General features: G+C 38.1%; 1 protein-coding gene across 2 annotated transcripts in view; it reads left to right on the top strand.

Annotated features, from left to right (window-relative positions):
• LOC117292240 (3-phosphoinositide-dependent protein kinase 1-like) overlaps positions 1 to 27,400 on the top strand; it is a 44,167-nt gene extending 16,767 nt beyond the window's left edge. For both annotated transcript variants that reach the window (XM_033774221.1, XM_033774220.1), the window contains exons 2-14: positions 2,256 to 2,633; positions 6,844 to 6,886; positions 8,815 to 8,952; positions 11,751 to 11,895; positions 13,069 to 13,166; positions 17,215 to 17,290; positions 17,605 to 17,673; positions 18,201 to 18,297; positions 19,031 to 19,201; positions 19,765 to 19,983; positions 20,391 to 20,488; positions 21,135 to 21,189; positions 23,273 to 27,400. In XM_033774221.1, coding sequence (XP_033630112.1) covers positions 2,256 to 2,633; positions 6,844 to 6,886; positions 8,815 to 8,952; positions 11,751 to 11,895; positions 13,069 to 13,166; positions 17,215 to 17,290; positions 17,605 to 17,673; positions 18,201 to 18,297; positions 19,031 to 19,201; positions 19,765 to 19,983; positions 20,391 to 20,488; positions 21,135 to 21,189; positions 23,273 to 23,383 — 1,698 coding nt within the window. In that variant the 3' untranslated portion in view covers positions 23,384 to 27,400. The remainder of the gene's footprint in view (positions 1 to 2,255; positions 2,634 to 6,843; positions 6,887 to 8,814; positions 8,953 to 11,750; positions 11,896 to 13,068; positions 13,167 to 17,214; positions 17,291 to 17,604; positions 17,674 to 18,200; positions 18,298 to 19,030; positions 19,202 to 19,764; positions 19,984 to 20,390; positions 20,489 to 21,134; positions 21,190 to 23,272) is intronic.
• The last annotated feature ends 470 nt before the right edge of the window (positions 27,401 to 27,870 follow it).

Here is a 27,870-nt window from a genome sequence, read left to right as displayed (position 1 = left end):
GTTCTTAGAATGATCTGTGAAGCTTACAGAGACAAAGAAGATTTACACTGAACCTTTCTTTAGATAAGAGCAGATAATATATACAGGTGCGTGTGTCGTGAAGATTATTATTATATTCAGACTGGTTTGTTTTTCAACTGAGACTTTGAAACCAATGTGGGTTATATAAAGTAAACAAATAAAACATGTTTAGGTAGGGTACACTGGAAACAAAACGGGAAGAACTGCGAGTTAAAACAGGAGACCGACTGAACATGCTCCATGCAAAACCAGGCAACTTCCTCAAACATGTCAAAGCTGGGTTGATTTGCTCATCGAACAGATGAGATTAAAGAGCTTTCAACCCCCAAAAGAAACATGTTGAGTGTCCTCTGGAAGGAAAAGGGGCGTTTTTTCCTTCTCAATATAGCCGCCCAACACATTTTTTTTAAAGACAACCGGCTGCGCTATTTAAAAAAGAAATTGTTGTTGTCTGAGATCACTGAAAACGTATCATTTTCTAAGTTATTTGGCCTAGTAAGGACCTGTGTATCTCATCATACGTGTAGAATGTTTATAAAGACATCACATCGCTTTGATGTCTTGCACACATCACATTCATGTCTTGCTTGTCTTCACGTTTAAAGCCACGTATTAACTATTTTCTTGGAAGTAGATTGTTTCGACATTGGGTGTCATGTGTATTTTTCCATACCTTGTTGACATAAACAGGAAACTGTGTTTTTTATCCTGGTAGTTTCCGCATTAAATTTTAAAAGATCAGTACATATTGTTGTATGTAAAAGAAAAAAACATTGAGACCCCCCCCAAAAAAAAAAAAAAAAAATGGTGGGATCTATGCAGACCAAACTTCCTTGTAAACACTTGTTTTTCCCACCACTGCCCTGTCTTAATTACTGACTGACACAAGCTTCCAGGCATTGTATTATCATGGGGCTAGAGAATGTCATCTTAATGAATTCATTCCATCCTATAAGAGGTCAAAGAGACTGAACGGCTTCAGCCGAAAACAATGTGATGATGTGTTGTTGTTTTTTTTTATCTCTGCCCCCCCCCCCCCCCTTAATGATTTACTGGATCCTTCCCCACTTTTTTTTGTTCTTCCTTCGGTTGATCCTTTTGGGATCAAAACAAAGGAAGTTTTTCATCAGTTTGTTTGATATGCACAGGTTATTCTCAATTAACTAATGACCCATTGCACTTACAACATCTGTAGCAAACAATTGCTAGAGTGTGTAGGGGGAAGGGACAGACTGCTCATCCAGTATAATGCCATGTACCTGTGTATGTACTGTACATTGTGTACCCCTGAGCAGATGATACTGTCGATGCATGCAGTACAATGCAACCCCTGTCTGTATGCTTTGGGCAAGGGCACCAAGACATTTTTGTTCTTGGTAAAGGGCACCCGATGAGGAAATTGTAAATTTCTACTGGAGCATATCTTTCAAGGGCACCAAGGCAATGACCAGGGGGCATGAAGGCAATCACCTTCTTGCCTCCGTGAAGGATCAGACCTGTCAACCCCTCTCTGCACAATGCAAACAAGTCTCTATCAAACTACACCATCTTAGCCACTTACTGCCTGGGTTTTACACAATATTGTGATGCCTACTCAAGAGATTAAACCGGAATATATTTGTGCATTCTTTTATATGAGAATATGGTTGTCACAGTGAAATCATGACATACATGTACATGTACGTAAAAAGATGTGTGCACTTTACCAGTGTGTGTTAAACACAAATATTTTGCGGGTGTTAAACATGGTTAAATGTACGATATATTATTGAACAATTTTGTGCTAAATGGAAAACAGTCTCATTATTTCTGATGTACTTTTCTAATAATGACACAAAAGAAGAAGCCCCCCTCCCTTGTTTTTAATAAGCGATGTCCCTTTTTAATTGATGATCGGAAAAATAATATCCATGAAGAATGTTTTTCAACAAATTAGGAATCTTTTAGATATAAATATTGTTCAGCTTGAGCTGACGTTTCAGGTCTGTTTTTCTGGCAGTTGTATAATTTGACGTTTCCCTGTGTTTGCATTCCAGTAATCTTTTGAAATACTTGTTTGTGCCATATTTCTCATGACAAGTCGATGTGGGAGATTAATTTCATTGTATCCCGTGGGGGGTTAAATCGTGCCTGATTACACCTCCGGCTGATACCTGTCAGTGTCTATGTCAACTCAGGAAAAAATACTCATCCTCATTAAACATCTCTGTCTATCCCCCATCCTTTATGCACAGTCAAAAGAGCAAGCACGACAGCCAATAGGAGGGAGTGACAGCTCATCATGTGACACGTCATCGACCAATGGGCATCAGCAGCGGCAACACATCAAATCACCGGCCAGTCGGACCGTGTCGACGGGCACGACCACAAACTGCAAGAGGGGTTCCACTCCTCCATCATCCTCCCCATCTCAGCCGCTGTCTTCGTCGTTACCGTCGACCAGTTCGGACTATTTGCAGAAGCGGCCCTCCGAGGTATCGTCCAGCCCAAAAGACATGAATCCGGCACAGCAGCAAGCGGAAACAACGACGTCGACGACGACGGCCCCCAAAAAGAAGCAGAGGGCGGACTTTAAGTTCGGCAAGATTTTGGGAGAGGGCTCATACTCCGAGGTGAGAATTCATTGTCTGGTTCCTTTGTTATTAGGGCCTGACGGTATAAAAGTTTCTATGAAATAGAAAACTTGCTGTGTATGTAAGATATCTTTGTGATCTTGAGAGAACTTCCACAACTCATTGGGCAGTCCATGTAATCACCCCAATCTTAGTTTCTGAACTTAATTTTTGATATGTACATACATGTATTTGTAAACTGTATACGGGCATGCATACATGTATTGCATGTACACGTAATGTGAGTGCTTGTTGGCAGGCTCAAACTGGAAGCCAAGAAGTCTATATAACACGTGCTTCTTGGCTTCCGACAAACGCCCTCTTTCTGTTGAATACTCGCACCACGTACATGTATGTAGTGTTGAGTTTGCGTGGTTCTACTAACAAGCTAAATAATGTATTGCACTAAGGCTAACTCTCGGCAAGTAGACAAGGGTACCAAGCCATTCAGAAGCCAGACATTTAGGCCCACTTACACATAAGAAAACCCAGAATTACAAATTGTTATCGAAAACATGTGTGAACCACGTGTGACTGACTGACTGAATAGCGAAAATAACCGTCGCTGCATATTCAGCATTTCTCACGAAGATAAGCCTCAGTTCGTAGCCGTGATTTAATCTTGTTTGTTTCCCAAGAATGCTGTCGGTTATAACATACATGTACCGCCATCCGGTCATTTAAAAAAAAAAAAAAAAAAAAAAACAGATACACTTTCTGATGTCTTGCACTATTGATACACGTAGGCCTAAAGTACATGCACATTCTTGATGCAACATTTTACAGCACTCATGTTTGTTTGATGATCGTAGAGAGAGGTTCTTTCTATATGGTTTAATCTTCCTTCATATACATGTATAGGTTTTTCTGATATTCCTGGTCAGTGTTTTCAATTATGAAACGCAGTGTAATTTAATCCTCCTGGCATCAAATAATTGTGTGCATGAAAACTTACTTGGTAATGAGCGATGGAGAGCTGTTGATAGTATAAAACATTGTGAGAAATGGCTCCCTCTGAAGTAACTTTTTTTTTGAGAAAGAGGTAATTTCTCACTCAAATATTAAAAGACTTTAGGCCAAAGCATCTGCAAGCACACAAATTTGTGCAACAAGGTTGGTTTTTTCATTCATTATTCTCTTGCAACTTCAATGACCAATTGAGTTAAAATGTTCACTGACTTGTTATGCTCACACACCAAGTCAGAATACTGGTCTTTGACAATTACCGAAGGTGTCTAGTGCCTTTATTAAGGCACCAGGACCAAGGTCATACAAAACATTTTCATTTCGTGGAAAGAATTGATTACCAAAGTCATTGCACTTTCATAACGACAAGCACGACTAACCAAATTGGAACAGTCACACATCAATGTGGTACAATGCTCATAATGTAGATGTACAAACATGCTTATAGTATGATACCGGTAATGTATTTGGCCGTACCAAGAGTTTTTCATGAACATTATATAATGTTTTGTTCAAACCAATGTCGACAGGCCTAAATGTATTGCAAAAAAGTATGGTTTTGATGCACTTGTTTTGATGCTTGAATTAACAGCGCATGATCATGACATGAGTTTGCATTTTTTGCAATGTTCAATGTTAAAGCAATCACAATCAATGCACATTTTATAGTGCATCAAGAAATAGACATTAGAATTCATTCGTCCCCAAACCACAAATCCTAAGGTCTTGACTCTAAAAAAAAAACCATGTCACCAGGATCGATATATTTGACAGGTTTGACTGTAAAAGTACAGTTCATGGTTATTATACAACATTGATGAACGTCGTTTTACAATTTGTACAATGACATTTCCTCTTCATGATAGTACACGTAAACCATATTTACCTTTCATACCATTGTACATAAGAATCCATCTGTTTCAGTTCTCTTAACCCCCCCCCCCACCCAATAAATTTCCGTATGGATACTTGTGTACTATTAACTCTAGATCTCCAGGCTGCAGGGCCTAAACTTGTACGCCGTTAGCAACAAGGAATTATTGCTGGGTTGAGTACACTCCCCTCCCATTTAAAAAAAAAAACCTGATCTGGAGCCGATATTGAATTCACCGGGGACCAGAAAAACAAGAGCCATCAGATTGAGCTGCAGACAAAAGCAGCGGAGCTCGAAATGTACGCTTTCTATTAATAACACTATCAACAACAACGATGCAGGGAGAGACTTGTGTAGGTTAATATGACTGACTGTCTTTGACATCCTAGAACATCATTATTTCTATGTGTGGCCCACACCTGCTGCTGGGCATTTCTGATTTGGTATTTAAAATTTGAGCTTGCTCTGCCAGCGTACATGTTTATATAATGAAGTAAACACAATGTTCAAACGCGTACAATTTGGCCAAATGAAAAGTAAAACAAAAGGATGGAGGAGGGCCTTTTTAAATATTTTTTATAGATAACTGGGCTGGGCTTATTTTCAAAATTTTAGATCGTTAAAATTTAAACTTTTTATTTTTCGTAAAAATTTAAGATGCGGCCTCTAAAAAGGAAGCAGGCGGGGATGCTAACAAGAAAGACTTAATTTGTAACCCTGCTAATCAATTGTTTCAACTTCACGTGTGTGTAAAGCTCAACCGGTTTGAAATAACACCAAAACAGATTCTGCAGACAAAGAAATAAAAGTATGGCCAATGTGAACTTGTTTTGTTTTGTTGATTCGGGGCCAATTTCATAAAGCTGCTTACAAGCAGAAAATACTGCTTGACAGTTTGTTTTGCACGAAGCAAAAATTTAGTGGGGCACCAGTCACAACAACAATAACCTACATGTACATATGTAATGCAGTTTTGGCTGGTAATCTATTTCTGTTATGGGATACTTTTCTGTGCCTAGCAAGTTTTTGTGCTTACAGGCTTTATGAAATTATGCCCAGTAAATGATCGTTCATAGTTCCATGTAAACAAACAAGAATTCCAAATCCCAATCCAGCTGTTACAATCTGGCCTTGTCTGAGCATGTCAATCTCTCCTTTAATATGGAAAGTGATAACGAATATCAAAAATACTTCATGATAAAAGAAAGCATGCCCTAATGAGATCAGATTGTTTTGCAGTAAACAAGCTGGCGATTCTACAGAACAATTTTGAAACATGAGGCATTACAGCAATGCGGAGTATCTTGGTTTTTTTTGCACTGAGAAAACTAATGACCTGTGGACAAAGTGTTTTTGTCCTTTGAAACGAAAACACGTAATTATCTGCAAAGTATGTCTTCTTTGTTATGTACAAAATGTATTATGTCTCCTTTGTTTTGCATCTGGAAACAAACAAGGAGACTTTTAGCTTGTCTACTTAAAGGCTTTCTGTTAGTGTTGCGTACAGTGTACACAATGTTCATGTTTGCATAAATGACCCAGGTTTAGTTTGTTTCTATTTTTCTCAAAACTTAAAGAGCTTCAAACATTGTCAAACATTAGCATTAGCCATGATGGGTTGGCCCTAAAAAAACAAAACATAATTTTAAGTGGTGCAAAAACATAGATGAAGAGCTTGCCCCCGACAAAGTTTTGCTTACCAGAACAATGTTACCAACCACTAAGTCACTACCATTCTGACTGGTAATCTTCTAATTTTTCTAAGCAGAAAATTGTTCATGCAATATATAAAAAAAAATCAAGTAGTTCTATGAAATTGTGCTGAATCCTTGATACATACACGTACAATGTAAGTGGTCACATTTCCTCTCATAGTTTTACCTTTGTGTGCACTGTCAGCACAATTGTAGATAGTAAGAAAACCTCTGAATTGTGTGAGTATTATTTACACTATACTGTATTTTCTTTTAATCAAAACCCATCATCAATTTTTTGTGTGATTCTAATGGGTGCTCTGTTAAAATCCTTGCCCTTTGTCATCCGTTGAAGATAAATTGTCCACTTTGCGAACGGCACGAAAAACTGCATTTAAAAAATGTTTTTTTACAACTCTACATCGTACATCGAGCCTAGATTCCTGATAAAAGTGTGAGATGAGCTTGATAAAGAAATAAGGTCATGGGTGGACAGGTGAGGGAGGAGGGGGGGGGGGGTTAAGGATACAAGATTGTAATAAAATCCATTAAAGTCTCAGTCGGATAGGCAGATGCTCTGTTCGTTTATTGACTACGGCATCTCTGAGTGTCTCGCAATCACACGCCTTTTATCTCTTTTTTTTTCTCCATCTTCTATTTTGTTTTGTTTTTGCAGGTCGTCCTTGCCACTGAAATCGCCACGGGCAACCAGTATGCAAGTAAGTATGGGAATGGGTTAATATCTGTTTAATGGCTGAGAATAAGACTGTATACACATTAGACTTGACGGCCGATGGTCTAGTGTACATGTTGGCTGCAACTGTGGTTCATACTGCGCGCAATGTACAGTATGTAGCTTGTATTGTGAACAGTAAATGTGCTTGCGTGCACAGTCGGCAGATAGTAAAAAAATAGTGACTGTGTACAGCATACATGTAGAATCGTTGTTCCATGACATTTCCAGACGGGAGAATTTCTGCATTTGTTTTTTGTAATTGATTAGAATATTGTGGAGATAACACCGAAATAAAGCTTGGTTCATTGCAATAATATGCAATACAAAGTGTGACGTCACACATTCGCAACAATTGACTTGACATTGACTTGTGCTGTGGAAACAGCCCAGTGGCGTCAACATTTGTATCGCATTCGCAGGAAGTATGAACCGGGCTTTAGAGTTGAGATGTACAAGTTTGGTGTTTTTTTCATTTAGCCTACAGTGTACATGTACTTTTAATTGGAGTTTCATTAATGGACATTCAGGCTTGTGTACATTTATCATCAATTCCTATGTAAAGTTTAATGCTACGGATGATTGACTCAGCAAATTGTTCCCACCAGCACCAGCCTTGGACTCCCACTTTGTTCATAATTATAAATTGATGTCAAACATTGCCTTTTTATCTACATCAACATAGTGGGCGGACATGCAATGATTAATAGCAAAGCTCATTGTTTTGTAGAATGGATCTCTCTGGATGTTTTTGTTGTATTAATCAAGGACAAACTTATTTCAGGTTGTTGATAGATTTTGATAGGTGGATACTATTTGCATTAAGTTGTCTGTCTGTTTTTGAATTTAAACAAAGATAGTGAGTCACTTTGCATTTTGGCTAAAAAAAAACATTTATTTAAAAACAATATACATATTATAGGCCCTCTAAATTTGTACTGAATTTTACAGGAGATTTCTACCATGTATTTGGAAGACTTGGAGAAACTGTACTACACTGCTTTTCTGATAGTGTTGTGTAATGCACGTAAATGAAACCTGCCGTCGATTTCACCAAACTCTTCTCAGCTTAGGATCAATCTAAGGACTTTAGGATGAGTTAAGTTCTGTATCCATAGGCGTTAGGACGCATTGAACCCATCCTAAGTTAGGACGAGTTACTCATCCTAACTCGGATTAATCCTAGTGTTTTCTGAAATCGGCTGCAGTGCACTTATTGTTGAGAGAGAGGGTACATGTATGCCCTGGTGTTCCTGGTTTGATTGGCAGCATATTGTGCCCATCCAATCTTGTAAACCATTACATACTGCTATGTAAAGGGCAATGTCTCATACATTGTATTTCAAAACGAAGCTCCACGTACCTTGCAGAATAAATCAAATAATAATGTTGGAGCACCATGAGAGTCGCTGAGTGACAGATGCTAGTGCTTTTAGAGGCAGTGGACACTATTGGTAATTACTCAAAATAATTATTAGCAAAAAACCTTTCTTAGTAGCGAGTAATGGGGAGAGGTTGATGGTATAAAACATTGTGAGAAACGGCTCCCTCTGAAGTGACGAAGTTTTCGAGAAAGAAGTGATTTTCCATGAATTTGATTTCGAGACCTCAAGTTTATAATTTGAGGTCTCGAAATCAAGCATTGAAAGCACACAGCTTCGTTTGACAAGGGTGTTTTTTCTTTCATTATTATCTTGCAACATTCAACGACCGATTGAGCTCAAATTTTCACAGGTTGGTTGTTTTATGTATATGTTGAGATACACCAAGTGAGAAGACTGGTCTTTGACAATTACCAATAGTGTCCACTGTCTTTAAAAGGAGTTGCTATGTATTGTTATTACTCTCTAATATATGTATCTTTTCTTTTCATGAAATTATGCAACTACATGTACTTTTGTTTTCCAACTCCAGTCAAAGTCTTGGTGAAGCGGCATATATTTCGGGAGAAGAAAGAGAAGTACGTAATGCGAGAGAGAGAAGTCCTGAGCAAACTGGACCATCCGTTCTTTGTCAAGTTGTATTTTACATTTCAAGATAAAGACAAGCTCTGTATCCTTTTGACCTTCGACATCTGACCTACATGTATAAAGTATGTAGCTGCTTAGCTTGTCCACTCTCTGCTTAGTTGCCATGTTTTGTTGCCTACCCAAGCCCCCCCCCCTCCCCCCAAACAAACGAACAAACAAACAAAGAGGAAAGGAAAGCAAGGGAGTCGAGGGGAGTCTTGTCAGCTTTGATTTTTCCGATGGAAGGGTTAAGGTTTTAATAAATGTTATCAAAGTTATTTGGTTCAGTTAAAATGACAAAATACATATGTTAACTCAAACTGTGTACAGCCTGTATGGGTTTCACAGGTTGATGTGTTTTGGGGGTTCATGGAGCAAAATGATAACAATCTATTTCTCTTAAATGAAGAGTTTCTCTATGCGCAGTCAAATTATGATTCTTGGATAAGATGTGGACAACTAAATATTTTACATTTTTTAAAGAGGTTTTTAATGGATTGTTCCCAGTCTAAATGGTGACTTTTCGGAAAGTCCACTCTTTTCAAACCTTGGACTTCTTTGTTAAATAAAAAAGGGAACATTTTGTTTGCTGAATGTTATAACAAATATTACCGTTGCTATTGTACATATTTTTTAGTAAAAACCAACAATTAAAAGAAGTACAAGTCTTTGCCTACATGTTAAAATTAGTACAAGCAGTCAGTAGTTTAACCACCAGAGGGAATCATTCAGTCAAGATGAGTAAAAAAAGGAAATCCATTTCCAGGAAACTAAATGATGAAAAACTGTCTGTATTTCAGTACAGCGCACAAATGCTGTTGTTGCATTTGTTTATTTGTTGATTCACCTTTCTCATGTTTCAGCTTTCGATCACCAGAGGTTTTTCTTTTAAAGGAACATTACAGAATTGGTTTTGCTAGCAAAGAAGTTGCTGGCAGTGTAAGCACTCTATGTAATCCACTTTATACATAAACCTGTAGAAGTTTGAGATCGATCGACCATCTGGGTCACGAGAGAATACTGAAAAACCGATTACACATTTTGCATTGCATCGATGCCAAATCAAAAATGAATAAAATGCTCACTGAGCGATAATCTCCATACGCGAAATTAGATTATTTATTTCTCATCAAATATGAAATTTCAGACAGAAATATTTCAAGGGATGTTTTCTACTATCATCATCATTAGACCATGTAAGTTTTATGTAAATCTGTGATCTTTACGAGTTTTGTTTCTTACCAATTCTGTAACGTTCCTTTAATCTTGTTTTCCCTTTTTTCACATTGACTCTGGCCATTTGCCAAATCAATTGTACAATTGAAATTTGATGAGGCATGGTAACAGTATCTTGTGGTAAAATGTTGTCAACATATTATTGTCAATTTGCAAGTCTCCATTGTTACATTCAGGAATTTAAACCAACCATTCTATCCCCCCCCTAAACAAAAAAAGAGGGGAAAAAACAAAACAGAAAACAAATTTGATATGAAAAGAGTGGTTATTGGACTCCCAACCTTCCATAAACCAGCTACATTGCTTGTTGAACCACAGCGAACTGACCAGGATGTTATTCTACAAATCTGGGTCAAGAATGCTAGGTTTACATTCCTAGAACCAACCTTACCCCCCCCCCCCCCCCCCTCGCTGCTCTGTTCCTTGATCCTGTTTTTGTACATGCTCTATTTTAGCCGCTCAATCCAAGGGTAGAGAGAGGATCCCAGATTCCCTGGCTGCTCGTATTATTGTTATTAAATACCTGTCCCCCCTGAAATATGACCATCACACGTTGCCTTGGATGGTAGACAGTAAATCTTAGTAGTGGGATGGGCTTCAATAACACTTGAAGGAAATAAAACAGAGTTGTGGTTAGAACTCGGGAGGGAGGGGACAGACCTACTCCACACTGTTGATGTTAGGCTTAAGCAATTTAACTGGTGTCCCTTGCTTCATTTTGGCAAGGTTGTAAAATGTAGCAATGTCTGACTAGGTTTTACAAGAGAACTTGGGACAGTAGAAAAGGTTGTTGTCCTTCCACATACATTTTGTGAAGTTTTACAACTATGCAACAACTTGGCAGAGGACCCCTTTCCAAATTGCTCTCGTGTGAAAGGGGCTCCAGAATGTTTTGCTGTAAGCCAGTTTGGGATATTAATGTTGATTTATTGTCTTCTTTTGTTGTTTTCCTCCCTGGAAAAATGGTACCTCCCAAGGAGAGAGGCAGGATAATAATAGTTCCATAAATTCTGAGTTTTTTTTTTTTGATTTCTCATGTGGTTTGAGTCGAGCTGCCGTTAAAGGTCAGCTGAGGTTACCAGACATTTCAGAGGTTTGTTACTACCCCCCCCCCCCACAACACACCATCGATAAGAAAGAAAGTAAACCTACAATTTACAATGTCGTATAAACAGCTGTTCTGTACATTTTCTTCAAGGTTTGTTGTGGTGCTGGAGTTAAGCACTGACTACTGGGGTTGTTTATTCTGTTTTCAGGGCAAAGGTGAATGGCCATAGAAAAATGGCTAATGGGCAATTTACTGGAGAACCGACAAAACAAAGTTGTTCAGGCTTGTGATAACATTTTCTCACTTGATATCACTGTCCTTTTATTTCACTTCTTTTATTTTATTTCACATCTTTTAGTTGTTTTGAATTTTGTATATTTTTCCTTTTATTTTTCATGACCCAATCTTTCTTCCCTTATAACCCCCCAAATAAACAAATAAATAAATGAAGAAGAAATAGAACAGCGATAATAATAATACTTAGCATTTAAATTATAAGAGTAATTAATTTCCTACTGCAAATTGCCGGAACCTTTCCTTAACTTTGCCGCTGTCAGATTTCGGTCTGAGCCTCGCTAAGAAAGGAGAGCTTCTACCCTACATACAGAAGCTCGGCTCGTTTGATGAAAACGCAACAAGGTTTTACGCTGCTGAGGTTGTACTAGCCCTGGAGTATCTACACAATATGGGCATTATACATAGGTGAGGATCTTCAACTCCATAAAACTAACAATCAGAACAGTATTTCTGGACTGAACAAGGATTTGAACCAGCGACTTCCTGATTAACATGCCGGTGTCCCAGGGAATTCTGTCCGGCTGAGATTCAGTCTCCCTCAGAGCTGTAGGAGTATGATTCAAAAGAGGGCGCTATTACTCAGAAGAAGTTTGTACACAGTTCGCCATATAGGGGTGTGTGGGGGGGGGGACCGAATCTCTGGGGGACAGAATCTCCTGCCACACCTGCACTTTACCAAACTGAGCCACCCTAATTCAGATCAGATTGAGTGAGAAATACACCAAAAACTGTGTTACAGTGTACTTTAGAGGGAGATGTTTCTCATAATGTTTAAGACTATCGACAATTATTTTGAGTACTAGCAATAGTGGTCAAGAGAGTGATATTTAAGAGAGACCATCAACATTAGGGGTAGATGGCACAGTTGGGTAGAAGACCAGCAGGTTTATCTGGAGGTCACAGGTTGAAATACCTACAAATCTAATGTATTACATGCAATGCTATGGGTTACCTTGAAATTACCTCTAAAGCTTCCTTTAAAGGCACTGGACACTTTTTGTAATGACTCAAAATAATCGTTAGCATAAAAACTTACTTGGTAACGAGCAATGGAGAGCTTTTGAAAGTTTAAAACGGCTGTGAGAAACGGCTCCCTCTGAAGAGACATAATTTCGTAATTTCTCAGTAAAATATTGAATTTGAAACCTCAGCTAACTGCTGAGGTCACGAAATCACGCATCTTGAAGAACACAACTGGTGCATCAAGGGTGTTTTTTTCTTCCATATTCTCTCACAACTTCGACGACCAATTGAGTCAAAATTTTCACAGGTTTGTTATTTTATGCATATGTTGGGATACACTAAGTGAGAAGACTGGTCCTAAACAACTACCAAAGGTGTCCATTGCCTTTAAGTGTGACAAGGCTGTTCTAATCATATGTGGTTGAAAATGGAAACTGTTGTTTATCATGTACTACTTGTCCTATCACTGCACTATCACTTTTGTTAGAAGTAGAAATAAACAAGGATTCTTTATCAGGTAACAAGAGCTTGTTTTTGTCCACAAACAAGGCATGGAATCAGAAGGGAAAATATTGTTCTTGACACTTTTTTTGTGTGTTTTCATTCCCTGTGCAGAGATTTGAAACCAGAAAACATCCTGTTGAATGAGGATATGCATATACAGATAACGGACTTTGGAACGGTCAAGATCCTTGATGAAAATGCAAAGGAAGGTGAGATATTGGAGACACTTTCTCTGCATGATTCCACTGTATTATTATCTGTGCTGTGAAATTTGATTTTTCGAGCACGCTTGTGGCCCCAACTTTTTAAGCCACATGCTGGGCCCTATTTTGTGGAGCTGTTCAGCGGAAAGATATCACTTAACACATTTGTTATGGCTCCCGACCAATTACTGCTAAGCAAGAATTTGGCTGTGCTTAGAAAAACTTTTGTGCTGAAAAGCTTTACAAACAGAACAAGTTAATCTGGGAGCTTCTTGAAAACCTGCTTCAATAAAACCGGCATAAAGTTGAAAGTTATAAACTTCAAGTTTGTTAGACTGTTTGCTCAAATTTCCTAATAATATCGCTGATATTAATTGGTCATCCTTACACGAAATGATGATCTACATTGTCAACATTTGAAAGTGTTCTGGTGACTGTTGTACTGTAGGTCCAAGTGGCATAAATTTGATCCGTTTTCTAGAGAAGTTTTGTTGATGTTAATTCATGGTAACTGGGCCAATTAAAAGTCAAGGGAGGGTCCATGTCTACGTATTTGAACAATAATGAAGCAGACATCTGTCTGGGAGTTTTAGGGCTGTTTTAGGACCTGTCCTTCCGAGCTGTAATACGTCAGGGAAAATCTTGACCTCTTAGTGGGACGGTCATCGGTCAGTTAAAAGTCATGGAAGTGCTTGACAGTGTCTGAGTCACTGTGGATGGAAAATGTAATACGATGTAATTTTTGTTGCCGGTGTTTTGGAAGGACACCATTGTTTGTTGGTGGTCAAGCAAAAGGTCAATGACGGAGACTTGTTGGTTACCTGTGTTGGTTGACTCTTCTAGTCTTGTAGCTAAAGCAAATCTTGGTCCAGGCCTGATATTTCATGGAGGCAACGAAGGCGATTGCCTGCATGCCCCCTGGTCATTGCCTTGGTGCCCTTGAAATGCTGTGCAGTAGCAATTAACAATTTCCTCATAGAGGGGGCCCTTTACTAAAGAAGGAAATGCCTTGGTGCCCTGTCCTTTCAAAAAGGAAGCATACAGGCCTGTTGGTCTCTGTCTTTATATGGACCAAGGTTTTGTTGTCAATGTTTAAATACCCTGGACACTATTGGTAATTGTCAAAGACCAGTCTTCTCACTTGCTGTATCTCAACATATATGCATAAAATAACAAACCTGTGAAAATTTGAGCTAAATTGGTCGTCGAAGTTGCGAGATAAAAATGAAAGATAAACACCCTTGTCACATGAAGTTGTGTGCTGTCAAATGCTTGATTTCAAGACCTCAAATTCTAAATCTGATGTCTCGAAATCAAATTCGTGGAAAATTACTTCTTTCTCGAAAACTACTCCACTTCAGAGGGAGACGTTTCTCACAATGTTTTATACTCCCAATTACCAAGTAAGGTTTTATGCTAATAAATATTTTGAGAATTTAACACTGCCTTTAAAGGGACGGTATACCTTTGGTAATATTACAAATTAATGACCATACAAGCTTACTTGGTGAAGGGTACTTGAGAGCTATTGATAATAGAAAACTTTGTTAGAAACGACACCATTTGAAGTAAAGTAGTTTTAGAGAAAGAGGTAAATGTTTTATCGGCTGTTTGTGGCCAATAAAAAATGCCTGTGTGTACATTCTGAGGTCTTATCAAAAAATGTTGTGTGTTATTTTTTGTGGAGAAAGCTATATTTGTAACTCTGTAGAACACAAAACTAAAGATGACCTTCTTTGTAAAAACTTAGTTAACTCAGGGAAAACATCTGTTAACATCTTGGCACTAAATAATCATTTGCACTATTCAAACTGTCATATTTTACAGGAAATACTTTCAAGGTTTTTTTTTCTTAAAAAGTCCAAAATATTTCCCTTACTAAAAAGCATTCCATATGTTCCTTTTTAAAATTTCGAAAATCTTTCAAAGCCAAGCAATACAAAGCTTTTTTTAAAAACCTACACTGAAATTTATAGGATCGCTGGAGATAAACACATGAAACTTGAACCAGGATCTTGCTGAGTTTTTCCTGCTGTTTTTATACAAACCACACTGTGCTAAAACAAACGCTTGGATTTTATCAAAAGGATATCCTAATTACTTTTGTTTTTTCACAACCGAGACAAATAAAACAAAATTCCCTTACATGTTTCCTTTCCTGTTCTTTCAGTCAGTTGGTTGCCTGAAAAAGGAATTTCCCTATCCAGATAACCTCAAAATGTAGATGAACGGCGGTATATTAGGCCAATGAAATTAGGTCACTTGTTTCTCGCCAGTTATCGCATGTGATTTTGGCCCGCACCAAAATTGTCATTATTCAGTGAAAGTCAGACGCTAACTACTTCAAAGGTAAAAACGTTCCATTCTGGTTGCGCGGTCCGTGTTTTTGGTCATGACACGAATCCTTTACTCACTGTGGATGAAGACTTTTGTAATAAAGTTTACCATCAGAAGTTTCAGCTTCAGTAGGCGTCAAGTCTTTTTGAGAAAAAAGTGAAATCACTGAGCAATGTTTTTTTAGCGGTGTTTCTAAAAAAATTTGTCTCACTGACATGATTGAGACAAAAATAAGTTTTGTGAAATTGTTTTATACATATAATGTATATGTACATGTACTCATTTCTATACCAAAAAAATACAGCACCTAAGCAAGTTATATTTGAAGGGAAGCTTTCTACCAATAATATCTTAATGTAAATCTATGGACGTTTTGTGTCAGAAAAAAAAGGTACCCGAATCCTTTAATGGAATACAGTGCACTGTACGTGCACCATGCGTAGTAATTCACCGTAGGTAATTTCAATTCAACAACCAAACTCGCTGTACTGAAATAATGACGAAAACACTTGAATAATTGAAGATGGAAAATAACACACCTTTGGCCTCCTGTGTAATTACTCTCCTGTGTCTATTACTCTTGAAGTAGATTGTTTATAGTAGACGCTGAGTTGGTTGAGGGTTTTATTTTTATACTCTAGTTTAGTTTTGTTTATGCTCAATTTTACTCACAAATTGGTTTCTGTTATTGTAAATGCAGATATTTACTTGGCCGAGGTTTTTGGGATTGTTTATAACACTAGTATGTTCAGAGACTAGGTTTTTGTCCTTACATGTATTTAATTAGTGTTTTTACATGACTTGTTTTTTGTTCTTATATTAGTGTTTTTACATGTTTTTAGAGTTGTAGTATTGTAACAAAATTGTAAAGAAACCAGATAATTTGTTTTTAGTTGTTTTGCCCCTTTAACTTTTGAATTATTGGAGAGTTCCTCACTTTTGCTCAGGTTGAAGTGACACTGGAAGTATTAGGTTTTTGTCCTTATTAGTGTTTTTTACTTGTTTGAAGAGTCATAGTATTGTAAGAAAATTGTAAAAAGTAATAAGATAACTTGTTTTATTAGTATGTCCCTTTAACTTTAGAATTATTGGAGAGCCCTCTGTCGGTCACTTTTGCTCAGGTGGAAGTGACACTGTAAGTATTAGGTTGTCCTTGTCCTTGTTAGTGTTTTACATGTTTTAAGAGTCATAGTATTGTTACAAAATTATAAAGTAATTAGATAGTGTTTTTTTTAGTTCCCCTTTAACTTTAGAATTATTGGAGAGCCCTCTGTCGGTCACTTTTGCTCAGGTGGAAGTGACACTGTAAGTATTAGGTTGTCCTTGTCCTTGTTAGTGTTTTACATGTTTTAAGAGTCATAGTATTGTTACAAAATTATAAAGTAATTAGATAGGTTTTTTTAGTTCCCCCTTTAACTTTTGAATTATTGGAGAGCCCTCTGTTGGTCACTTTTGCTCAGGTTGAGTTGACACTGTAAGATCACATCAACCCAGGTTCATTGTTACTGATGTGGTTCTTGCACAGCATGGTCTGGTTTGGGAGAGATGGTGGATGGACCATTTCGATAGTAAAATGGCTGAAGTTGGCTAAAGGCCAGGTGGCATATTTTCAGAATAAACATTATTAATGTATGTTATAAGGAGTATTCTTTGATTGTTTTTGTTTCTTCTCTATCTCTTGAAATTCATCTTCCGTTTTCTGTTGATCTTTTTACAGTCCGGGCAAATTCCTTTGTTGGTACAGCTCAGTATGTGTCACCGGAATTACTAACAGAGAAATCGGCAATGAAAAGGTAAAATCACCCTTGAGCAACCTACCCCCTTACCAGTATATTCTAACTTTACCTGTTTACCACTGTTTCTTGTATTTTATTGCATTTCATAACCAGTCTTCCTTTTGCCCCCCTATTTTGCACCTTTTCTATACAAAAGACTTTACTAAATCTGAGATCACACCGGCTCTTTTCAGAGCGTAAACCTGAGACCACACCCGGCTCTTTTCAAAGCCAACACTCCCAAAAGAGATTTATTCTTGATTGGGTTGTACCTGCAAGTTTACTAGTTATAGTTTCTACTTGTTACTAAATCTTGACCGTTTGTCCTTTAGTTCTGACCTGTGGGCTCTCGGATGTCTTATATATCAACTTCTAGCTGGATTGCCACCCTTCAGAGCAAGGTAAGGTCTCATTTCACTTTGTACTTAATCAATTATTAGGACTAGGCGTGGGCGACTAGTGAAATTTACTACTAGTCGTGCCGCAAAAAGTTGCGACTTCAACACTAGTCGGGACTTATTTTTACTCAATATCACAATGCAACAGGGTCAAGGGTCCGATATTCTACATGTATTTGTGCAACTACACTAAATCATGGTTTGCGGTCTTAACTCACCTGTGCCGAAGATCATGGCTCTGCTGAGTTCTGCGCTTCAAATCACCATTCTCTGCTTGCAAGGCAAGTGCAAAATTTCTGCGCTAGCTGTGTAGGCGTAGAATACCTGGACTACGCACGCACACAAGCCAAAATTCCTTGCTAACCCCTGAAATACACTTGCCGTCAGCACAGAATTTCCTGCTTCCGCAAACGTTGTTCCTTTGGTCACAGTAAGCAGAGCCATAAAATTTGGCCCTGTACTTGAAGGAGACTCTGGAATGCAACATCGTGATTCAGATGATTTGATCCTTTTTTTTTCTTCTGTTACAGTAACGAGTACATGATATTCCAGAAGATCATCAAGCTAGAGTACGAATTCCCTGAAGGATTCCCAGAAAGAGCTAAGGACCTTGTCTCAAGACTACTGGTGAGTCTAACACCCCTTCTTACCCCCGCCCCTTTCTTTCCAGCGCCCTTCACTGGCTTCCTGTACCTCAGCGAATTTTCTTGAAGATATTGGTTCTGGCTTTCCGCTCTCTCCGTGGCACCTACCTACATAAGGGAATAAAAGGGTAGCGACGAGTTCTTACCTGGCCGTTAAAAGCCGGCAGGGTCGAGTTGCTGTGTGATAAAGCGCACAGCAACGACCCTGCAAGGTTTTAAACGGACGTTTAAGAACGAATCACTCCTCTTTTATTCCCATTCATAAATGCCCCCTTTTTTTTTTACATTAAAAAAATACAATTACAGACACTTTGACAGTTGCATATTCGAGGTTTGAAATATTTTTTTTGCAAAAACTTTGTGAAAAATCTGTTGCGCGTGGGTTGTGTGTACACGCGCACGCTTAGAAATAGATTACATGCGCGCTCTTAGAAGTAGATTATGCGCTGTTCCTAATAGCTATGAATTGTGTTCCGCATGATAATCTTGCGCGCCTGACACGCGGAAGCCAGCCGGTCATAAACACTGGTCATTATCAACCATTTAAACACCCCCACGTGACGCGCTCTCCACCAATAGGAGTAGAGAAACTGTCTGGGGTATTTATGAATGTACCTTAAAGAGCTGTTACATAACCCCCAAACCTTCAAATCACTAAAGCTCAACTTTAATAACTATTTGTTGTTGTTTTTTTTTAATCTTGCCCTTTTGTCAAGGTGTTAGACCCATTAAAGAGAATAGGATGCGAGGATTGCGGAGGCTTTCCTGAGTTGAAGGCACATCCATTCTTTGAAGGAACCAAATGGGATAACATTTGCAATGAGACGCCTCCTGCCCTCAAACCCTGCATGGTGGTCGATGGTGAAGAGATACACAGCGATTTCTATGTAAGTCTAACGGGCATGATACTCTTCCTACTTTAGTCTAATTTCCGGATTTTTGCCCTTGGACACTTTCGGTAAACAGTATTGTCCAAGGCCCACACTTCGTGTATCACAACTTAAATATAAAATAACAAACCTTTGAAAATTTAGGCTCAATCAGTCATCGGAGTCGGGAGAAAATAACGGCAAAACCCACCCTTGTTTCCGCACGTTTCACCGTGTCATGACATGTGTTTACTACAAATCCGTAATTCTCGATGTCAAGAATTGATAATTTTTTTAATGTTTTCTCAAAAGTAAATATTTCAAGAGAAGTCTTTCACCATTACCTTCTGTAAACCCTGTAAGTTATTTGCAAACCTGTGAACTTTATTTATTTTTCTGTTCTGAAAGTGTATAACGGCTTTAAATTAAATATAGTAAATTGGAGCCTACACCATGCACATGTGTATGTATTAAATAACGTTTTCTAGCACTCGGAAGCTTTCACACCCTAAAGCTTTGTGCTCATAGTTCAGGTTTACTTTACAACAGCCTATCACATCCCTGTTTATACTTGATTCCAGATTGACGAATTCGATCTGACGCCCCTCAACAAGTTCCTGAGCAAGATCCAACCGGAGGAGAACAACAGGCAACGGGACCTGAACAAGCCCAAATACGTCATTCAATTCACCAAGGAGGAACGGGCAGCCAGGCTGGAGAAGCAACGAAGGGAGAACAAGTGGCACCGGTTTGTAGAGGGTAACCTGGTACTCAAGATGGGATTGATCGACAAGAGGAGGGTAAGTAGAACAGCCATGCCATGTTGTGGTTGAGTGGTTTAGAGCACCGGACTCAAGCTCTGGTGTTTCTGATCAGCAGAGTGTTGGTTGAGTCTCAGTCGTGACACGTGTGTGACAAGATACTTAACTATGATGCTTCGGATGGGACGTAAAGTTGTTCGTCCCGTGTTGTATAATGCACGTTAAAGAACCCAGTAAACTTATCAAAAAGAGAAGGGGTTCGCCCGGTGTTCCTGGTTTGATTGGCAGCATCGTTAATCGAAAGGGTCTCATACTTCAAAAACTTAGCTCCACAATACCTTAAAGGAAAAAATACTGATCGCTTTGATACGCCCCTTAGGGGTGTGGTAAAGCGCTATAAAATAACCCAGTATTATTATTATTATTATTATTAATATCACCCACAGGGTCTGTTTGCAAGGAGGCGGCAGTTTCTACTAACAGAAGGACCTCATTTGTACTACATTGATCCAGAGAACATGGTCCTTAAAGGAGAGATACCTTGGTGAGTACATAACATGACCACAGGGTCATTATATGACCAAAGGGCCATAACACGACCAAAGGCCTTGTCACATGAGAGCATTTTTAACAGACATTTGGAGGCAACCAACTCCAGTGCATGCTACAGGACCACTGTGGTAGCACATGAGTCACTTTTCAAACAATGCATTACAATCAACAAGAAAGATAGGTGAACATTGAAATGTGAATGGCGTTTCTTCTTGGAGATTGCCTGGAAATGGTTGCCTATATTAAGTACCTCAAGTGACATGGCCCTAAGACAGGGACTTGTTGGCTACCTCTGAAACCCTAAAAGCAAACACAAACAGGGCCCAATTTCATATAGCTGGTTAAGCATAAAAAGTTGCTTCGCACAACAAAAATGTGTTTACCAGAATAAGGTTACCAGCTAAAATGCTTTAATCCTGGTTCATACATGTGCTTTCTGCGAATGCGAATGCAACACAAATTTTGACGTCACTCAAAATTGGCTTCCTGTTTGCATTCGCAGGAAGTATGAACCAGGCTTTATACTACTGAAAGCTGATGTAGGCTTCTAGCCAAAAGTTGTTATCGCTACTTACTTTAAGAGTGATTGTAAAATTAAAACCCTCCTTATGAGTTCAATGATCTTCTCTTTTCTGTAGGTCACAACATATGCGAGTAGAGGTCAAAACTTTCAAGACATTCTTCGTTCATACAGTAAGTATTACTTAGAGTCGGGATATCATCACTCTTTAGGGAAGCATTTCTAACTTAACTTATATTGTTCAAATATCTTGCTGCCCTACTGTTACATTCCATTGTTGTGGTTCTATCAGTTTGGGTTTTACGCTTTCTATTTTGTGCACTGAATCATTTTATCATTGTTATACTGATTTCATTTCTATATTTTAATATTTTTCTTTTGTGCATCTTCTTGATTTTTACTGTTGTGATTGATTGCTTATTCATTTATGTATACTTTATCCCTTATTGCTTTATTTTGATCACATGTTTGTATCATATTGTTGACTTTTTTATGACATTTATATTTTACCTGTTTTTTACTGACGTGATTGGTTCCCTATCATATTCTATGTATACTTTATCCTTTATTGCTTTATTTTGATCACATTTGTGGATCATAATTGCTGAATTTTTTGTCATTTTAATATTTTTTTTATATATATATATTTTTTTATATCGTTGTGATTGATTGCTTATTCATTTTTGTATACCTTATCCTCTATTGCTTGATGTTGATCACATTTGTGGATCTTATTATTTGACATTTTCATGATTTTGCTTTTCATGTTTTCATGATGTGGTTGCCTTTGTCTGGTCCCCTGTATACACTGTGATGATGATAGTTCCTATTATCATTTCATGTGAAGGGACCAGACCTGTTTCCCCTTCCTTCCATCTTGTTAATATCATTATGTTTAAATTTTATACTTGCCATTTTTAAAACCACAGCTTTGCTTTAGACTCTAGCAAAGGCTCCATCTGCTTGGTTTAAATCCAAAAAGACATGTTTTCAAAATAACCAACAGATCCTTGTAGTCGAGGCTAGAGCTGAATATGAAGCCATGGTTTTTTTAAGGGCCATAAATAACCTTCTTCTCGATTACTGCCCTTTGACCTGTAATACTTTGTGCTTGTATTTCATAAGTAAGGTTTGCAGTGACACCATGTCAAAATCTCTTTAGTGAGTAGTGGTGGCTCTGAAAAGAGTTAGTTTGTACTGGTCAACGTTTCCGTCAGTGTGCTCTGACCGTCTTCTGGAGATTGCTGGAGAATGCTGGACTTTGGTGTGTGTGTGTGAACTTCTCCAGAATATGGTCAGAGCATACTGACCGAAATGGTCAAGCAGTACAAAACGGCTCTTCTCAGAGCGTCCACTACTCAATTAAGAGTGTTATGTCTACGTGGTGCCACCACAAGCCTCATTTATTAAGTATTTTCCACCAGGCATAGCCCAAGGTCTTATCTTGAGTTTAATGTTATAAAAGTTTTTACATATTGATTTCTATTAAGTAAGTAAGGTTTGCGGTGACACCATGTAGAAATCTCTTGAGTGAGTAGTGGTGGCTCTGAAAAGAGTTAGTTTGTACTGGTCAACGTTTCCGTCAGTGTGTGCTGACTGTCTTCTGGAGATTGCTGGAGAATGCTGGAGAGTGCTGGACTTTGGTGTGTGTGTGTGACCTTCTCCAGAAGATGGTCAGAGCATACTGACCGAAATGGTCAAGCAGTACAAAACGGCTCTCCTCAGAGCGTCCACTACTCACTTAAGAGTTTTTTACATGGTGTCACTGCAAAACTTCCTTAGTATTTTCCACCATGCATAGCCTTAAATCTTTATCTTGCGTTTTACATATTGATGATTTGAGTTATGTAATTGAAATGTCATTTTGGAATGTTAATATGTTACATTGTTGATACCGCCCATTAAGCTTCAAAACTTAGCAGATATGGGCGCGAAAAATAAATGTTCATATTATTATTTTGATTAATTATTAATTGAGTGAGATCAAGGGACATCACGTTACCATAGACATTTGATTAAATCTGAAGTAAAAATCCAGTTAGAACTATTTGAGTAGGTTTCTAGAACTAGTTTAGATAGAACTAGAACTATTTTAGTAGGTTTCTAGAACTAGCTTAGATAGAACTAGAACTATTTTAGTAAGTTTTTTTCTTCTAATGCGAGTAAGATTAGTCAATTGAAGAATTCTGTAGACGAAGTGAACTTGTGTCTTGTTTTCTCATCAACAAACCTCTTTTTGTTCTGTCTCCCCATCAGCCAAACAGACTATACTATTTGATCGACCCGGATGGCCACGCCCTGGAATGGTGTAGCGCTATTGAGGAGATGTACAGGCATACATTCGAGACCAATCAGAAGCAAGAATAAGAAAACCATGACCCCCCATACCCTACTGGGTGGATTGGTGGCAAGAAGGGGTTAGGGCGACCAGCAACAAAGCTTACAGTAGAAAAAAAACCTTGCAGGACATAAAATCTCTCTGATGTCATTGACTGTCGTAGATGTATGTGTGTGTGAGCAAGCAGAATCTGTACCCCTCCTGTGTATGCTGTTGGGTCTAGGCTAAGCAGAGGTCGCCATAATCATAGTTATAAAAGTAATAAGAAGTAAATATTATCCAAATCATTCTCAAGTGTTTTTGTTTGTTTTTGAGGTGAGATCTGATTTTGTGCGGATTCAGCGCTCGAATCCTCCAGGAGTGCGTTTTCACGATCGTAGCCTGTAACTGTTTTGGTTGAATTGACCACTGGCTAATCACTGCACAATGGCAGAAACGGTTCTCTTGGTTACGACCAGCACGTGAGAGATTTTTATTGTCGGCAAAACATTTGTGCTCTACTGTGTGAGTACTTTGCATCCCATGTGAGGACATTGTTTGAGTGTCCACATCTTGGACAGGTCTTGCTGTAACAGCCAAAAGAGATAAAAATTGCTGTACTGCAGTAACAATAAACCGGTCCTATGTATGCTATTTAAATTTATGCATGCATACAGACACTATTGGTTGGCAAAGACTATAGAGATGTGCACTTGACAGACGCACAATGGTGTCTGCGTCACGCAGCCCTTAGTCGCATACAAAACAGCAGGTTGTTCCCTCATTTTGCCAACCAAAATGTTAGTGCGCACCTGCTTTGTGCAATTTACTAGGTAGGGTGTTATTGCAACCGTCTTACTGAGTGTGTTGTACGTCACACCATAAGGTTTATCGCGATTCAGAACAGCATGCGTTGTGGGAAGGCATATGGGGCAGTTTGCTATGCGATTTACGTTGTCATGCATGACTCGCACACGCATAGTCTATACATTTGTGTGGGTTCAACAGCGCCCTCTCTTGATTTTTTGCTTTTCGCGATAAACCTTATGAAAGGATCTCAAGGCTGTAACCACTGTGGTTTCACTCTCAGAAACAGAAAGATGTTTTGCAAGAGTTCTGCAGTCACGAACATACTATAATTGTTGGACTATGTACGTAAATTTATACCTGTATTAAATCCTACCAAAATTGGAATAATTTTAAACAGCAGCACTTGGGGGAGTGTCATGCTAACCTACAGGGCTTGCACGTAGAGATAAAAGCAACTTGTTTTCAAGGTGTCTTTCTGTGACAGAAATTTGTTTGTTTTCTACATTCCTGCTTGTAGAGTCGAAGAACTGAACTCGGTTCTATGAACATCAAAGAACTGAACTCAGTTCTCTGAACAACTGAATTCAGTTTTATGAACATCAAAGAACTGGACCCAGGTCTATGAACATCAAAGAACTGAATCAGTTCTCTGAACAACTGAACTCAGTTCTATAAACATCAAAGAACTGGACCCAGTTTTATGAACATCAAAGAACTGGACCCAGTTCTATGAACAACTGAACTCAGTTCTATTAACAACTGAACGCAGTTCTATGAACATCAAAGAACTGAACTCAGTTCTATGAACAACTAAACTCAGTTCTATGAACATCAAAGAACTGAACTCAGTTCTATGAACATCAAAGAACTGGACCCAGTTCTATGAACATCTAAGAACTGAACTCAGTTCTATGAACAACTAAACTCAGTTCTATGAACATCAAAGAACTGAACTCAGTTCTATGAACATCATTCTGTTGTCTGGGATAGTAAGTTGGCAAGGATCTTGTTCACTTCCCAGTCATGCCAGTAGGGTGTAATGTATGCATGTTGTTTTAACAAACATTTCTGAAAGAAAAGTCTTAGTATCATCTCCCTCGCTATCTCAGTCCTAGACAATGTTCATAGAGCAGCTACTTTGGTCACCACAAAGTTACTAAGCACTGTGCTTTAGTAGCTTAAGGTTACCAGGCTTAATGTCATGTGATGCGTATTGTTAATGACTGCGGATTCTTGCTTGGCAGACAAAAAATCTAAGTAGTAGACTCATTTAAAATTATCGATAGAATTTAATAAGGAAAGATAAATCAGAAGAAAAGTAAGGTGAGATATTTATTAGAAATCGGTGGATAACATCTCAAAGAATTTTTGTGTCAAGCTGTTTATCTGTAAATACATGTACTTCAGAGGAGTCTTCAGTATTGTACAGTGAATTTTAGGGTAGTCAAATATATGCAAACAAATTGCGAACCGAATCTACATGTAGCGTTAAAGAGTTGAGAAAGTTTTAAAGAGGCAGGTGCAACATTATTACGCTCGTAGTAGAAGCTTGTGTTTGTGGCCTCTTGTCTTCAAGCCATGAAACTGGGTACCATACACTGTTGTGTTGGAGCTCATTCATCAGAAACTGCATTTTTCAGAACCTGTCGTTGATTTCACCAAACTCTTTCTAACTTGGGATTAATCTTGGGACTTGGAGCAAGTTTAGTTCTGAACCCATCCTAATATAGGACGAGTTACTTGTCCCAACTGAAGATACGATTAATCCTCGCGTTTGCTAGGCCAATGATAGGTCTTCATTGACCTCAGTGAGGGCGCTGTTTGGGTTTGTGATGTTAAGCAAGGGGTCTATTGGATTGTTTTCCTCTTTTTTTTCTTCTTCTTTTATATTTTATTTTTTTTAAATGAGTTGAAGTTTTAAAGAGTACGAGGGCTAACTTAAACTCATGTGCGGAGAGTTGTGCAAATTTCTTGATTATTATGTTTTTTGTGGTGTGTTTTCGGCTAAGCGGTTTTTAGCAGAGTGCTATTTCACATTTTGACTGATACTGTGAGAATAGGTGATTTATAAGCCGATAATAACTTTGGGACAATTGTGTGGTAGTAAACATTTTTAAGTTGAATTATTTTGTCATACCTAAGTTAAAAACTCATCACAAACAAAACTCATTATGTTGATTGCTAGGTTTGTGTACAAAGAGAAAAAATATATATAAAAAGAGTTATAAATATTAGCGTTACTACACAATACATGTACATAATTAAACTTGTGTCAGTACTTGCAAGTTACCTGTACTTTAGACTTAAACTCCAGAAGACAAAACTGTTTGCATTTCGTGTCTGTGTAATAACCCAGTTTATGCAGTGGAAGAATTAAAAAAACTCAACCAATAATTAAGAAATTGTGTGGTTTTTGATGGTTGAAGCAAAAGAGAACCAATCTCAAGCAATGTTTGGGGGTTGTTTTTGAGTTCCTTTTGGGGCAAGCTTTTGCGTAGTTATGTAAGAAACGTCGAACACCCAAACACTTTTTTGAATGGATGTGTATGCCACAATGGTACACAGGTTTGCTCATCTGGAGATTGCTAAGCAAAGGCTTGCCCAGAACCATTTGACATAGCAACTGTCTCTACAGTCTGAGGAATTAAAATGTAAGCGGTACATTGTGACTAAGCAAGTCATTGTACTTGACACTATTCAAATCTAGCTCGCAAAATGGCTTATTGGAATAAGGGGAAATGATTTCTTGTGTAAGTTTTGCCCCCAAGTATGCAAAATCAGTTTATTCCAGGCTCTTACAATCAAAATACACATATGAAGAAGAAAAAATCAAGTTAAGACCTAATCAACAGAGAGAGAGATGTAATTTGAAATCATTGTATTCATTGTAACTGGGAAAGTAAAGAATGGAATCTCCTCTGGTGAGAGCCTCAACTTAGAATAACATTATGAGAGTCTCTAGAGGGCAGGATCTAACTTCTTGGAGCTGCTTAGCGACCAATTTTTGGCTTACTGTGTGTTTTTCATTTCATAACAAGAAGGCATGCTAACCTTCCCGTGCTTACTTTACGAAAATGAATGACATCACAATCTATGGTGAATGCACAAGGTGGATGCTAATAACCTGTAAAATCGCTTACACCTTAGCAAATTTTTCTGCTTAAGTAAAATTTGCTTACCATTGAGTAGCGCTATAAAATTAGGCCAAGACATGTGGACCTTTGAAAAAACTTGAGGCTTTCCCTTTTAAACACACACAAAAAAAACTTTCGGATAGAAAAACAAAATTCATTATTATTTTAAATGCTTAAATTAATTTAATGTTGCATATTTTGAAGCCCCAGGGGATGATATTTGTTTTTACTGAATATGAATTGGGATACACCAAGTAAGAGTTCTGGTCTTTGACAATTACCAAAGGTTTCCAGTGCCTTTAAGAGTATGTTACGGCCACTGTCATCCTCAGGCACTTCCCAGATTATGAAGACAAACCATAAACATTTGGCCATGATATTAGTTTGATGTAATGTAACAATCTGTGTTCTAAAAGAAAGAGAGATCTTAAGAACAAACTCTACCTGGCAAGAAGATACACTCGTGGTATTACCGCAAACCAAATGTATAACAATCTATGTGTAGAGCAATATTAACACTGTAGGCCTTATTTAGTTGCTATTTGAAACCCCTTACTCTCATCTATTTTAATAATTCTTGGTTGACTTGAGAG

Source organism: Asterias rubens, chromosome 7, assembly GCF_902459465.1.
Source record: "Asterias rubens chromosome 7, eAstRub1.3, whole genome shotgun sequence".
Lineage (NCBI taxonomy): Eukaryota > Metazoa > Echinodermata > Asteroidea > Forcipulatida > Asteriidae > Asterias > Asterias rubens.
The sequence above is the reverse complement of the archived record's forward strand: the minus strand, read 5'-3'. Positions and strand labels throughout refer to the sequence as shown.